Below are 16,799 nucleotides of genomic sequence, written 5' to 3'. Positions count from 1 at the left end.
ATTGGAAAGCCCAGAGTCTGTACTTTGAAACAGTTGAGTAATATGACCATAATCACCGGGCTGAGTGTAATGATTTAAATAAACATTTGCATGAGTACAATACAAGAGGTTATTTTTGTAAAACTATATTATCTGGCTGAAGAGTCAGGAACGTAACCCCAATTTATAACACCGTTCCTATGGGAAAATGTGCTTCGACTTACAACCCGACTTTCAGGAACCAATTGTGTCGTAAGTGCGAGGACCGCCTTTACAACTATATATTTTAAATCACTCGTGCTCCACAGCCCGATTATATCCCATGTACCAAAATATATACATCAACATTAATACACCACACGCAACACATAACACAAAATACACACAGGAACATGGAGTTAATATATCTGTACATCATGAAAAAAGGAAACAAGACTGCGATGTCTAAATGCAAATGTGTATTTTGTGAGCCCAAACAGCCAGTCGCAGGCAAAAAACTTCAATGTGTACCGACAGAGTGGACCAGGAGCTGGAACCAGACAATAATAATTTCTTGAGAATGTATCGTTCACACTGCACAAAAATATATAAGAAATGACCTTTTCCTTTGAAATTACAGTAGTTCCTTGCTAATACTGAAAACAATGTCTGTTATACTGACACCAAAGACAGGACTAAAATAAATGGAAGACATAAGTAACTTTTTAAATAGTCATTTTTTAATTGGCGACGAGACATTTTAGCAGCGACATGACCGTACACAAAGTGACAGAGGTGATGTGACAGGTTTGAAAACTGCCAGCTCTATACAACTGTTCAAAATTGCTATTGACAAAATTATGATCAAGACTGGTACATATTTGTCAACATCAGTGTCTTCTCTGACGGTATGTCAACATATATGGCAATAAATCACACACACACACCAGGCTTATCCAGTGGCTTCCTAATGGACTCCCACATATTGCCTTTAAAATCTGTATCTTTGTAATTGTGATGCCCTTTGTCATAAAGCTCTGGGTATTTTTTCCACGTATTATTGTTTTCTCCGTCAATCTGGATACTGCTTTACCCAGCTGGACCACGTACATTGAAGCTGTTCACCTGCGTCACCTGTCACGTCGTGTGGTATGAAAAATACTTCTCAAAAGTATTGGTTCTATTCATTTTGACGCATCTGATTGCCGAATCGCATTTGGTGGGTAGCAGCCTTTACTCTAAACTAACTGCAGTAGATTGGAAAAGGGTCGAGAAGAATTCAGAAATACTGAAGATTGGCAAAGAGTCTGACTCACACCAACAGAAAAAAAAAGTAGCAGGTAGGCTATGTGTTCTGTAAGTTCTGAGTTGGCTGCACAGTGGGCTTGCAGAGCGAAAAGCAGCAGATAGCTTTTTGTGTATGGATTTTTCACTTCATTAGAAACCATGCACTGTGGAGATATGCGTGTATTTCTTGTGTGAAATGATAATAAAGATTATCATAACTGAAGTATTGGAAAAATAGAATGGGTTCATTCTAGTGCATGTGGAGTTAAAGTGTTACAGAACTGCAGTGTTAGCAAGAAACTTTGCCTTTGCTGTATACTGTGTTTTTTTTTTTTTTTTTTTTTTTTTTTTCCATCATATTCACAACAGTGTAAATACTTGTTATTCAAACATCATGGGTAAATAAACTAGGGAATTACTTTTTTTTTTTTTTTCAGTAGGGAAAGGTCACCATGAGAGATTTTTTTTTTTTTGGTTTTTCCTTCTAAACACTGCAGTGTACCCAGTTCAAGCACAGTCCTGCAACAATGCTGGTGCTGATCAAAATGAGTTTGAGCATTTGGTGGGAACAAAAAAAACATATTTTTTCTTTTATCCTGCCCAATCCTCCCAAGTAAATGTTGAGTAATTTATTGCCCAGTTGATTTATGACCCATGATGTGTTATTAAATGTAGTTGTCAATAAGTTTACAAATATAACAATGCGACACAGACAATGTGGTACATAGCAAAGGTAATGCAATGTGTTCCTTGTAATCTTTGCAGGGGCTGTGTAACAATTTCAGCTAATTATGAACTCACTATTTTTGTCAGTTTTAATAGGATCTTCTAGCCATCTAGCCTAAAGAATTCTAAGAGTTGGAAACATGTTTCAAAAATAGAATGTGCGACTCGGACAATACTGGACATAGCAAAGACAACTTAATCAATTTCTTGTAAACTTTGCAGGGTGTTCTGTAACATTTTTGCAAAACACAATCACATGTATAGGAAAACATTACTAGGTACTGTAGGTGTCTGATAAAGTTTTATACAATGTGTACACATTTTACAAATATTTACAATAAATGAAATAAGGGCTCTCTGTACTTGAGTGCACTGTTTATTCACACATTATGGTTCACCATAAAATGAGCCATGGTATAAAACTGAAATTCTTTTCTCTCTTGGGCATGCTCAAACCCAGACAGAGGGTTAGTGTTAAGAGTGGTGCACTGTATCCAGATCATGTTCCCAATCACATCCTCTGACTGAAATGAATTGTGGGAACAGAACACCTGCAGTGTGGTTGTAAAAGGGAGCATGATCTGCTCTACTTATCACTGCAAAACCTTATAATATATTTACAACTGCATGGATATTTATTTTACATACACTCTGAAATTAAATGAAACTGAACAGATACTCTGTGTTGAATGAAACGGAACAGATCATTCTACAGAAGTTAGAAACCTGGGGCCGTATTACAGAACAAATTTCCTAACTTGCTTTCCTAACTTATCTTTCATGGCTGAGATAGGACTCTTCCTATCTTGGTATTACAGAAGTGATTCCTAAGTCACATGTGGCGATATTTTCCTAAGTGCTCCATTCTGTCCTAACTTAAGTTAGGAATGCCTATCTATAGGTTAAAAATATTATCGAACGTTAACAGTTATCTATAAACAGCTTATCTAGTCTGAATCCAATGACAGCGGTCACAGCTTGCACCTAACCTTATAAACATTGTCATTAGTATTAAGAAAACAAAACACGTTGTATTGATTGTTGATTAGTTTGGTTCTCATAACCGCAGGAGTTAAAAAAACATAGGGCTTTAAACTTCAGCAGAGAATGATGTGCTGGTGGCTGGCGTTGAGGAGCACACTATCAAACGAAATGAAGGAAAAGGCTTGGGCAGAGATTATGTGACCGTGGCTGCTGTCTGTGGCAACCCTCGGACAGCTGATGCAGTGAAGAAGAAATAGTGCAGTAAGAACTTCACAGAACGGGAGGGAGATCATCTGCTGTTACACCGCTGAGCAATACTGAGCAGAGGATACAATACACTACAATACTACCATAGTTGGACAGTATCGAAAATACATGTAATTAAAATACATATTTTCATTACATTTGTATTTTGTAATCTGTAATACAAATGCCAATTTAGAAGTATGTTGTATTGAAGATACATTTCCTGGGTATTCTGCACAGCCTTGAATACTACCAATACAAATATAGGCTTTGGGATGTTTAAAATGTATGTATAATGTTTCCACATTTTCATTATTAATGTCATTTGCTTCTTTTAAACATTTAATCGCATAAGCATAAAAGGAGGAGAAAATAGGACTGTTTCAAAACGAGGTCAGAGGGTGCTTGGGGTAGGGATTGAGAACAGCCAACCAATCGACATCACTTTGAATCCGGTAGAGACTCCAGCACGGCTTACACCTCCTTCAGGTATATCAAATATATCAAACAAGCTTGCCTACCAACTAACTCCTGTCTTTTTTAGAGAAATTCATTTAATCACACACTACAATGTTATTTCTTAATTTTGAATTATCAGTAGACTAATTCAAATTCCACAAATTACTTTATAAAAGGAATGCGTACATACTACTGCAAATAATAGTAAGTAGACTAGTACTAATAATATTATAATGGACTTTTGCTGTACACAGTTATTACCCAGAAGAGTTACCAGGAAACATTGCTGCGACTCAAGAGAAAAGCTGCAATTGGAAAGACACAGACTGAAGTTGGAAAGAGAAAGATTGGAACTTGACAAAAAAAATAAAATTAGGGCACAGCAAGAATGGATGCACCAACAAAACTCATGAGTCATGTACTGTCCAGAGTGCAACAAAGCTATTAGTCTGTTAGGCACCACTGGTACAGAATTCATGTGTGATTAATATGGATTATCACGTACCATCGTAGCTGGATGAGAAGTGACTGTAAATTAAAGGTGCTACATAAATAATTATTATTATTGCTATGGTTATTGTTTTTATAATGAATAATTTCATAAATAAAAATGTATTTGAATATCTTAAGTAATTTATTATAGAAAAATGCAGTTTAAAGTTCATATGCTTCTGTCACAATATAATTGAGAAATGTTATTTTTATACACAAGAAGAAATAGCAAGAGGGGAAGGGTGGGAGTGGGGGCAGGGTAACTTGCTCACAATGTTACTACATCCTTTTCTACCATACATCTACATCCGTGTGTATCTATGTGTACAGTAGGCCTATACAATGTAAACACCAAGACAAACATTTTTCAATTAAAGTACTACAAGTACTGCGGCCAGCAGGAAGAAGTTGTCCTTGAAAGAGCTCTACACGATCTCGGTCAGCCAGAACATTAACTTCAGGGTTAGGTCATTTTGACATCCTGCACATGTTCTGTAGAACAGCTGTCCGTTTAATGAAGAGGACAACTTTCTCAGCATGTAACCTAACCACTCATATCATGACACCTCCACCTCGAATTGAAATAAACAGACGAATGATCAGGGTTCATATATTTTAAATACCTTAAGTTAATAATAATAATAATAAATTATTAGAATACATTATAATATGTTTGTTATCTGTGGTACCACATAGTTTTAAATAAGTTACATAAACATGTTAATCTTTATAGTAATAGCTATATTGTGAATGTTTTCTACCCTCTTTTCCATACGCCATAAAGTTGTTCTTGTTTAGCTCTACATTTTTTGTGTGCTCTGTTGTACCTGATGATACAATCCAATAAATTCTACAATAATCATTTTAAAATTTGTCTCTCACAAGAATACCCTATCCCATGGTCATTACTGTTTTATGGTACCGTCTTTCAGTTGGTGTTTGTTCATTCTCGATTGGTGTCATGAGAGGGTTTCAGAGGGTACCCAGAATCTCCCAAAATCCAGCCATTTTATGTGTAGGGTATGTAGGCTATACTACCTTATTTATTTTTTTCATTACACTATTGGATAAATTAATAATACTGGTATAAAGTTTTACAATCACTTCCCATGTTTCTTTTATATAATGTATACCTTGAATAAGGTTACACTACTTAAAGTTGTATGTAGCCATATTTACCATGCAAGTGTGGCAGGTGGCACTTTGACTGGAAAAAGTAAACCACCTTACAAGGTGGTTCAGAGACGGCACAAAATATGCCGGTACTGTGACAGTATAGGCCATTCATACAGAACAAAATGCCGCATCAGTGCCAGTTCTGAGCTGTCATAACTTGTCTGTGTGAAAGGGGTATGAGAGTGTCATAACCTTGTAGCATAATGGGAAATTACAGGTCCTCATTAACCCTTTCCAGTCCAGTGTCGGACCCTGTCCGACATCATCAAAACCTTTCAATGGCCGAGTGAGACAGATAGGAGCCGAATGAAACCGAAGAAAAGGGCGTATCTCATAGACCCATCCACTAGAGATAACACGGACATAACAAAGGAGGTAGCTGCTTCTGCATCCAGCGCTCAAAGAATATCACAGACATTTGCAGAGCTTTTTGGAGATGTTATAGTAATAAAATAATGACTTGGATCACATTATTGAGGAGTTTGGTGATAAAACAAGTGATCAGGAGAGGATATCAGTCTGCACGTCTATAAAGAGGTATGTGAGAAATACAGCGAACAGGTACACAGTACTCAGTGTCCTTTTGTGATTCAATGCCTTTTAAACCTGTTTTACTCTGAAAAAAAAAAAAAAATTAAACAGTGCGTGTAAATTAAACAGTGTATGTGAAAATAAATTGGGCCCGACATGCCTGACAACTGCGAAGGATTAAAATCATTACGGGGTAATGTGTGTGTTTTTTTTTTTTTTTTTTTTTTTTTTTTTTTTTTTTAATTATTATTTTAGGGTGCCATATATCTTTGCCCTTGATTTTCTCTCTAATTTACAATTTCTAATGATATTTCCTCACAACAGTTCAGGAGAACTAAAGGTCAATGAGCATCATCTGACCCCACATCCAAACTAATTGCTTCTCTTTATACATCCAGGAATGCTTTAGCTTACCAGGCCCTGGCCAGTAGGGTCCGCTGAGCCAATACAACTCCCTCTGGAATCCCAGGCAAAGGCGAAAGACATGTTACTGTCAGGGCGCAAACCTGTGCTCCTCTGAATGTATGACTCACACTGCTCAATCAATCAATGTTTATTTTATATAGCGCCTTTCATAGCTGACAACCATCACAAAGCACTTTACAAGATGCAGTAACAACAAGAAAATCCACAATACTTTATCGCGCGGTCAAGCTTTTATCGGGGCCAAGGGGCAATGTTAATGAAATGCATAATACAGTATGATGCTCAGCTGAACAGCTGCCAGAGTTGAGGTCCAACAAACTGTTCAAATTCATTCCACAGCTGAATATAGATGTTGGTAGTTACAGGAATAGGGTGCGATTTTGTAGCATTGAATAATTGGCTGGCAGAATAAAGAACTGAGTGAGAGTGAGGTATTTTATGTTGTTGATGTAAACACTTAATGAATCTGTGGCTTGGAGAGTTTTATAACAATTATATATCAATATGGATTAGGAAAGACTAAAAAAGATATTAGTAAGTACCTGTAAATATTTTAAGTTGACTTTTTAAGCTTCGCTATTGGAGCTAGGTGGCAGCTGATATAGTTTTCTGCTAATTTTAAATTGATTTAGGCAGAGTCTGTCTGTGACAAATGGACCTTGATATATAACTTACAAATTGTAATATAATTTAGGGGTATTAGTAGTTCAGAGTTTCAACATTAAACATACCAAATGTTTTAGAATTATTCCTAAATGTTTTACTATTGTCAAAAACATGTAGGCCAAATAAAGGTATTCAGTGTAGGCCAATTTATTTCGTATTCAATATTTGTAAATACAGTTAAATACTGCACACATGCAGTATATAACAGAAAATACATGTATGTCATTTATAAGTCCTTATAAGGGACTGTCTAATTGGTTATAAATATTCCCAAGTATCAACGTTTAAAAATGTTTAATACTAAACATTTTGAAAATTAAAATGAAAACGAACAACCCTATTTACAGCATAAACACCAAGGATTAGAAACTCCTGCATCAAGTTTATGGTTTAAGTATAATATTTCTGATCAGAAGCCAGAAGCCAGGAATTTATAAACGAGTCCCCAGTTACTCTTGTGACACTTACTCAAGATGTGATATATGGCTGGTTACTAAATTCCTGGTATCTGGTCATTTCAATAATAAATCCAAACAAAGGGAAGCCAGGACCAGGTATAGGACTAGTGCGAGTATCTAACATGGACACTCACTTCATAAAGGACACCTGAAAGAGATGCATTAGGCATCATGTTATCTAGTTACAAAACCAACCCTGCTTTGGGAGCTTATATATACACAGCATGTCATCTAAATAATGCTTCTTTGTCCATTGAGAATTCAGACTGCTTCACTGTAATTAGCTGTATAAAGTATTTAGCATTCAGAATGCTGGGAATAAAATCAGAGGTTGTTGGTGAACAATGATCCAGTTAGGAAATGAGACTGAAATGAATTCCTCAGCACCAGAGGGACCAGCGAAGAGAGGCAATGAGGAAGGAGAGGCCAGGGTCAATTATTCCCAGCAAATATCAGAAACATAATAGCAGGGTTTTTAAGACGTCCCAGGAAAACCATTTATCAGAAAACCATTTTTTGAGCTACACTTTAAAAAGAAAGCATAAAAACACTTTGTGTATGACCCCCCCATTTTAACACCCCGCCCCACTATGTATTCAGCTGGAAACCTTTCCAAAAAAAAAAAAAAAAACACCACCTCAGGATTTGAAACCAGTCAGCAAGACAATGTCATGTCACAGGTTGCTTGATATGTTCTGAAAGTATATGTTAAAATATGAAGGTTCAAGATCTTGTAAATGCAAGCTTATTATACTCAGCCACTTTCTCTGTATCAAACAATAGACATACGATTTTTATTTTTTATTTTTTTTAAACAAACAGCTATACTACATATACTGTGCCTGGTCCCAAAGCAGATGCTGTACCCATATCTGGTTACACCACTGTGTATAGGGACCCAAAGGGGGACCAGACAATAACTGGGTCTAGAGAGGATTTCCAGCAGTAGTGAGGGGATCTAGTTTTCCGTACAAGGACCCAGAGGTACATGAAAGATAATGTGGTTAGAGGCAGTCTTGAACTAAAATTGGAAGTACAGGACTGTATTCCCCCAAATGTATTTACATAGCAACACAAATAGCAGCTCAAGCTGAAATCTCTCTGGTGACTTCGGTTGGCAAGGAGGTAAAACCACATGACATACCCTGCAAGCCATGAGCACCGAACTCCAGAGCACATATCTGGACGCAGCAGGGCAGGTTCATCGTTGTGGCTGGATTATATGACTGCTCAGTTTGATCAGATCTGGTTTAGTGTACATACACACTGTTCTTTTAAAAGGAAGACATGGCTTTATAAATGTATAAAATTGTCTAGGCCCCATGATTTAGAAATGGCACAAAAAGTACTGCTTGATTTATAATTAGTGCATTAAGTCTTTGATTCCAACACAGGCGATTCCAACTGCATACGGTCTAAGACTCTAAGCAAATCTCTCACACCTCAATTCAAATTACCACGCATTGACCTAAATAAAATTAATATAATTACCCCCTTCAAAATGTTTTCAAATACCACTAATTCATTCTAGGGCATATAATCAATTGGTTTACAACTGTATATTAATGTGTATGTATATACATAAATATGCATTACCACAGGTATCCTTGAAAGGCGGCACGATGATTTCTCGCAGGGTATCAGTCCAGCCCTCTTCCTCAGCCTGGATGTTTGACACCGAGCCGGGGGGTCCTCCTAATTCATTGCCAGCCATGTCGTCAGACCTCTGCTCATCTCCATTGCTCTCCGAGGTGTAGTTCTCAGAGTTGGAGTCCCCCGAGGTACTGTAGAAGGGGTTTTCGCTGCTGTCATCTGCAGATTCTCCAAAAACATCATCAGAAATCTGCAAGCTTTCGTAGCGGGAGCGGGCCGCCTCCAGGAGGGACAGCGCCTTCCGCCCGCACTCCGCCATCACTAACTGCTGGTAGAACCCGACCGAACACAGAAACAATCAGCTCTGATTCGGAAACAAACAGTCAATCTACACGCACCTAATTCCAATCAACTAGGTCTGGTTGAATAAAGCTCTCGCTGCAAATCATGTACGCCTACACAGCCCTTGCATCAAGGAACTGCCTTCTAATATAGTACTGAATTGAGCTCTGCACCGCCTACGGCTTTAGATGACAAATGATCAATATTTATCACGGAACTCAACATCCGGCTTAGGTGAGCAGTTTCCTCCAGAGATGATACTCGACTGATCATCTGACCTGGTTCTACCTCTCCTCCAATAAGATAATTGTCTTAATTTTACGTCAAATCCATCTCTCTCTCTCTCTCTCTCTCTCTCTCTCTCTCTCTCTCTCTCTCTCTCTCTCTCTCTCTCTCTCTCTCATTTAGATTTTAAGAGAAATAATAATAATAAATCTAGAATAGGCTTTTGTTACCCCTCCGATAAGTAAACATTCACAGGTGCGTATGTTGACACCCAGATTGTTATTTCAGAAGTTAATTAATGCGTGTATTTATTTACTTGTAAACATATGTGCTGTGAAAGTACTGTATATAAAATTATGAAAAATATATATTTAAATAACAAATTGAATTTGATATTTACACATACACGTAAACATGTACTGCTATGCGAATTAAAGCATTTTTAATAGGTGCATTGTCTGTATGTTTTTTTGTATTGCTGGGCACAACAGTATCCCATACTAAGTTTTAAATTGGTTGTACTACATTACAATATGATTAAACATGTTCACTGCATATTTTACAACGTGGCTTGTATAGAGTAAATAATTAAAGTAGTAAAGCCTCTGGTCAGTAAAGTTTACTTATTTGGTCCTTAATTCAAACTACATTTCTAAAAATGATGATTTTGACACAACTAAAACCCATCGTACCAAGGTAAAAGTAATATGATATAATGTATGTTCTTTTGTATTATTATACTACTGTAACTGTACTAAGGTGGGGCACATAGTACACTGTTGTACACCATAACAGTCTGTGGTATACTAATGTGCATATTATAATGCATCATGATATACAGTGGTCCACCAGGTTATACCTTGGATTTTAATTGGTTTTACCATTGTAAACCATAGTAGATTTTTATAGGGGAAAGCCTGCTTTTGTTTTTTACATGCCTGTGAGATAGTCTACACCTTGTTTGATGTCAAATAAAGCATATATATGTAATGGCCATTAGGCAAGGGGGTGCACTATATCACAGGCATGATTAATGTACTGTATATATGAATATATGGGATCCATGAAGGAATTATTTTAAAGAAAGTAAGAACATTTTACATTTTTGAAAGTTCTACATAATTAAACTATTTTACTGTAAATAATATATATATATATATATATATATATATATATATATATATATATATATATATATATATATATATATATATATATATAGTGCCTTGCAAAAGTATTCAGACCCCTGACCAATTCTCTCATATTATTACAAATGGCTGCATCACACCACCCAGGCACTGCCAAGAAAAGGCCGTCCCTCAAAACTCAGCGCTCAACAAGAAGGAGACTTGTTTTGTGGAGTTTTTATTTTGTTATTATTTTTAATGTAATTGCTAACAACAGTAGTAAACATGATGTATATTGTTTGCTGTTAAAATGATCTTTTTTTAAGTATTCATTTGTTTCGTCAGAAATCTGCAGTTTGCATTACAAGGCCTTTTGCAAAAATTAAACAAACACACACACAAACTCTAACCGTTCCTTCCAGGTTTCCTGGCATGGCTGTCTCTTCTCTATGCCCCCTCTCTACAGGTGTACCCCAAGGATCTGTCCTGGGCCCCTCCTGTTCTCACTCTATACCCACTCGCTAGGTACTCTAATCTCCTCCTTTAGCTTCTCATTCCACCTTTAAGCTGATGATACCCAGATCTTCCTCTCTTTTCCCTCATTTGACTACCACATCTCCCGCATCTCAGAATCCCGCATGACTATGCATTCACACCACCTCAAACACAAATTAAAAGGTGCTTTGTTGACATGACAACATTGCCAAAGCAATTCAGTATACTCCAAAGAGACAAAGGTACACAGTTGGGTTGCAGTTGAAAACAAAAATGGTTTATTTTTCTTAAACAAAACTAAACAAACTGTGAGGGAGTGAAGTTACGAGGGTGAAATCAAACACAACAACAATCCAGGACTACTCTGTGAATTTTAAAAGTCTGTATATCCAAAAAATAGAGAAACAAAAAAAGACCAGTTATTTAAAAGAAAACAAAGTCTCATACTAACTCACAGGCTCTGGATCTCGCCCCTCCTCCTCTAATCTCCCATTCCCAAGCACCATCTCTGATTACAACAACCTGATCCCTTTTGTACCCATGGCCTCACCCCTGGAGTCATGAAAACACCAATCATTAACATGGAGGTGTTTACAATTCCCCTCTGACTTGAGTGGCCACGCCCCGTGCATACAGATCACAGATTGTTGCCCAAAATAAAGACTTCTGTCTTAACAGATAGGCATTATTTTCTATCACTGTACATCTCTGTTCTCTAGGAAGTAATTTTCTACTGATATACAGGATAGGACGATTTATACCATTTATCTCCTTGGACAGACCCCCCCCCCCCCAAACTGACTTTTGTGTCTGTCTGAAGGATGAACTCTTGGATGAAATCTGGGCTTATTAGTGATTTCCGTTACATGAGAGTAGGTGATAAAACTTCATGTTTATATTGGACTCAACTCTTGTCAAGATAAGCACCAACTAAGAAATAGCTTATTTTATTGTAAACTAATGAGATCCATCTGCGTTTCCTTCCATCTAATAGCCTATCTAGATAGCCTTCTGATGGCTGAAGTATAATGCTGGCTCCAGGGATCAGCTTATTGTGCTTCCCTGGAGCATTAGCACACACATCAGCTGCAATGCTGGCTCCAGGGATCAACCACAGAGAGGCCTCCGTAGCGCATCAGCATGACAACCGTCTGGACTGAGTTGAGTACTACTCTGGGGTATTTAAATGGGGTATGTTAAGTGGGCACCTTCCATCCTTGATGTTTCGTTGACTAGCCCATTACACCTTATCCCAGCATCACCTCCTATGTCCCCCACTCAGCTAAGCCCAGCTTACTTACCTACCTTTCCAACGACTTTGCTTTCTTTCTACTGTGCTTGAGGTCCCCAACTGGAATCTTTTTGTCTCAACAAGAGCTAGTTGCTGCTGCTTCAGATAAGTTCTTCACTATGCATCACAACTCTTGACCACTGAATCCAATGTCTCTGAGAAAGTTGGAGCTTGACTTAATCTGGCTTTAATAGACTCTAGGGCCGTCTGACACTGTATTGCATTTAATTCAGTTCAGAGCATTTTTCTTAGTGAGATCAGTAAGAGGGGCACCTATGGTGGAAAATTCAGGAATAAAGCGGCGATAATAACCAGTTAATCCTAATAGTGATCCCACCTGGGCTTTAGTAGTGGGTATCGGTGCCTCCAATAAAGCCTGGACTTTTGCAAACTATGAATCCTAAGTATTTTGTCTCTTCCTTTACAATCGTGTATTTGGCTTTGTTCTCACTGAGCCCTGCTAGTGGGGGCACCATGAAGGCCGAACAGTATAGTGCAAAATTGGAAGTATCTGCCAATATCCTTTCGCCAGATTAGCAATAAACCAAGCCTGCCCCAGTCAGTCTAAAAGGTTTTCCACCCGAGACATGGGATAAGCATCAAACTTTGAGACAGCATTCATCCTCCTGAAGTCAATGCATAACCTCAATGTCCCATCTGGTTTTGTTACAGGAAAATGTAGCTGCACCATTAGTTCCTGGAGGGTTCCATTACCCCAGACTCTAACATGCTCATTACATCTTCCTGGGCAGCTTTCCTCCGACTTTGTGGAATATGGGCACTCACGTACCCGGAAATCTGGTAGAGTGACAACAGCATGTTCAATTAAGTGTGTTTGTGGCAGGGTTCCCCGCCCCTGTTCATATTTTATGTTTTATGTTGTATGTTATTGTTGGTGTGTATGTATTGGTGCACAGGGTATTAAGTGGGCTGTGTAGCATGAGAGATTTAAAATGTATATGTGAATTTAGGCACAAGGATTGCACAAATTAGTTCATGTGCCAGGGTTCAAGTGAATGATTAATTAGCAACTGAATTCTGGCACAGCTGTATATATAGAGAAACGAATCATTCATTCAGAGTTGGTGTGTTCAGGGAGAGAGAGAGAAGGAGAAAGAAAGAATAAATAATAACAATTACTACTCGGGCTGAAACAGTTCAGCATAATACTTCTTTGAGGTTTGTCCACTGTTTTCTCTATTTATTTTGGCCATTGGTTTTGTGTGTAAGTGTATTTTATGTTTTATGTTGTATGTGGTGTGTTTCATTTTGTCTGTTTTATGTGGATATAGTAGTGCACGGAATATAAATTGGGCTATGTAGCACAAGTGTTGTAATATGTATTTAGGCACGGGGATTGTACAATCACTTCACGTGCAGATAAAATCTGTATCTATGCGAGAATTGGGATTCAAGTGAATAATTAATTAGTAATTGAATCCCGGCACAAGTGTATATATAGGTGCACGTTTCACTCACTCGGGGTTGTGTGTTTGAGAATGGAGAACGGGAGAGAGATAGAGCCAGGTCAAGTCGCGATTAGATGCAGTACTGATAAGAAGAGATGAGCTGGACAGGGAGAGAGGGAAAGAGAGACAGCTGGACAGGGAGACAGACATAGAGATGGAAAGGGAGACAGAGAGAGCTGTGCACTGGCAGGGAGACAGAGATATAGGTGGAAAGGGAGTCAGAGAGAAATAGAGCTATACAGGGAGCTTAAGAGGACTGTGAGTACCGCCACTTGTTTTTCCATTTCAAGCACTGCTAAAGAACTGTATTCACCATGAACAATAGAGCACGCACTGTGGACTGGTGTTTGTGTATGTGTTACGTGTGGGTGAACTGAAATGGGACTGTTATTATTTCAGGGCAAACCTGCACATTATAAATAAACAATACACACCGCTGTATTGCTTCATTAACATTGTAATTGTTTACTGCTGTTAGCCATCAGGCATTGGATTATACAATTAAACTTTCACTGCACCTGGAGTATCTGTTTGTCTGATTATTGATCACCTGCACCTGCACACAGTTAACCACTTCGCCACAGGTATATAAAATAGACTTCCTTTTCTAACCAGGGTTTGAGGAGATTAATATGATAAATCTTGATTTCTTGTCAGTGCCCAGGCTGTTTGATCTTATAATTGACCTTTCCAATCTGCCGAATTAACTCAAAGGGACCCTGCCATTTCACTAATAATTTGGATTCCGATGAAGGAAGCAATAACAGCACTTTCGACCCAGGTCGAAATGTCCTAACTCTTGCATTCTTATTGTAATGCTTTTGCTGTTTCTGCTGTGTCGTTTTTAGATTTTCTTGAGCTAATCTACCAACTAAATCAAAGTGACCTCAAAGTTGTAGCACATATTCTACCACATTTTTGAGTCTTTTGTCTGCTCTTCCTAACCTTCTCGTATCAGATCCAGAATACCATGTGTTTGCCAGCCATACAATAACTCAAAAGGGTGAAAACCTTCCCGGTGCAAAAAGGTGAGGAAATAATTTAACCTAATTTCTTTTCTCAGTAGTTACAAAGCGACATAGCATACCTTTTTGTACAGTTGCTGAATGGAGCTAGACATAAAGTTTGTGCCCTGATCAGTAAGAATTTCTTTGGGAATTCCCACCCTAGAAAATATTTTCACTAATTCAGAAGCCACTACATTCACATCCATTGAACGTAAGGGAACTGCCTCTGGATATCGTGTAGCATAATCCACCACTACTAAAATATAACGATAACCATAGTCAGCTCCCTCTAGAGAACCCAGACCAATTATTTCAAACAGTACCCTTACAATAGGAAGTGAAACCAAAGGAGCAGGACGAACTGCTCTGGGAGCCACTAACTGACATTCTGGACATTCCTATGCTATATCTCTCCGCACATTACCATGGATCCTAGGCCAATAAAACCAAGCCAGAATTCATTCGAAAGTCTTTTCCCCTCCTAGATGTCCTGAAAAGGAAGATCAGGAGCTCATGCAGAAAAGGCTTTGGAACCAATAACTGTGTTACAGGCTGTGGGCTCGAGTCACAATGTATAGGAATTTGCCAGACACAGCAAAATGTGAAAATGTAACAGGGCATTGGTCATTTAAGCACTTCCCCTCACAGATAATCACCTGATCACCTAATCAAAGACGCAGAGGAGGGTCATTTTGCTGTTCAAGCCCAAGGCCCACGTCACGGCTCTCCTGATCAGATGTATCAAGGGGAGTGTGGCAGAGCACAGCTCTTCTCTTTAGAAATTGGCAGGGATGGGGTTAAATTCCCCTACCTGCCTTGGTTCATTATGTTCAGGTGGCTGGGGTTGATTAGATGATTAGTTTAATTAACGATCAATCAGCGCCCAGCCACCTGACATAAAAGGAGGCCTCTGCTTTTCATTGAGGAGGAGGGAGCTGAGGAAGCAGGTTGGTGTTTTGGTTTTAGTTTTGGTTTTAGTTTTGGTTTTAGTTTTGGTTTTAGTTTTGGTTTTGGTTTTGGTTTTGGTTTTGGTTTTGGTTTTGGTTTGGTGTTGGTGTTGGTGTTGGTGTTGGTGATTTTTGAATGTTTTGAATCCAGTGAAGGCATTGCCCAGCCTGGAAACCTTTATTTTTGTGAGTGTATTTTTGCTTTATTTTGTTTATTTTGTGTTTAAATTGCTTTGTTTTGGCCCTTGTGCCGTTTCATTTTGTGTTTATAATAAAATAGTTATTTTTTTGAACTCCAGACTGTCTCTGGGCCTCTATCCACTCACCAGCCTGCCACATTTGGTGTCAGAGTGGGATAGCGCCACCTAGAGGCTCAGAGCAGTATTTTGTTTTATTTATTTATTTATTTATTTGGAATTTTTGGGATCTTTTTTTTTTTTTTTTAACATGGGAAATAAGAGCAAACAGCGGCAAAGGCAGGACAAGCACCAGCTGAAGAAATGTAAGCTGCTGCAGCCACCGCTGGAGGACCCGGCCAGCCTCTTCCCCTGGTGTTCCTGGTGCGGGAAGGAGGACCATCATTGGAGGTCCTGCCCAGATGTGACACCGGCAAACTGGTGTGGCCAGTGTGAGGAGGACGGCCAAAACTGGTCAGGATGCCCCTACAACCAGGCCCAGGAAGAGGTGCAGTGTTCACCCCGGGCATCAGGGGCCACCCCACTACCTCCAGCACCACCACCTTCACCACCGTCCCAGGAGATCTGGGACTGGTTGATGCACCCTGAGGCAGACCTCGTCCACGATCTCCCCATAGTTATCAACACACTGTGGCGTCGAGATGGGGAGAGGTGGGAACAATGGAAGGAACAACACCACCCGGCGTCCTTCCCAGAG

At 38.7% G+C, this 16,799-nt stretch overlaps 1 protein-coding gene across 1 annotated transcript in view; it reads right to left on the bottom strand.

The window, feature by feature from the left end:
• LOC121316042 (piggyBac transposable element-derived protein 5-like) overlaps window positions 1-9,567 on the bottom strand; it is a 53,704-nt gene extending 44,137 nt beyond the window's left edge. The window contains exon 1 of the mRNA XM_041250744.1: window positions 9,006-9,567. Within this exon, the coding sequence (XP_041106678.1) occupies window positions 9,006-9,321 (316 nt within the window). The 5' untranslated portion in view covers window positions 9,322-9,567. The remainder of the gene's footprint in view (window positions 1-9,005) is intronic.
• Between the last annotated feature and the right edge of the window lie 7,232 nt (window positions 9,568-16,799).

Source organism: Polyodon spathula, chromosome 5, assembly GCF_017654505.1.
Source record: "Polyodon spathula isolate WHYD16114869_AA chromosome 5, ASM1765450v1, whole genome shotgun sequence".
Classification (NCBI taxonomy): Eukaryota; Metazoa; Chordata; class Actinopteri; order Acipenseriformes; family Polyodontidae; genus Polyodon; species Polyodon spathula.
The sequence above is the reverse complement of the archived record's forward strand: the minus strand, read 5'-3'. Positions and strand labels throughout refer to the sequence as shown.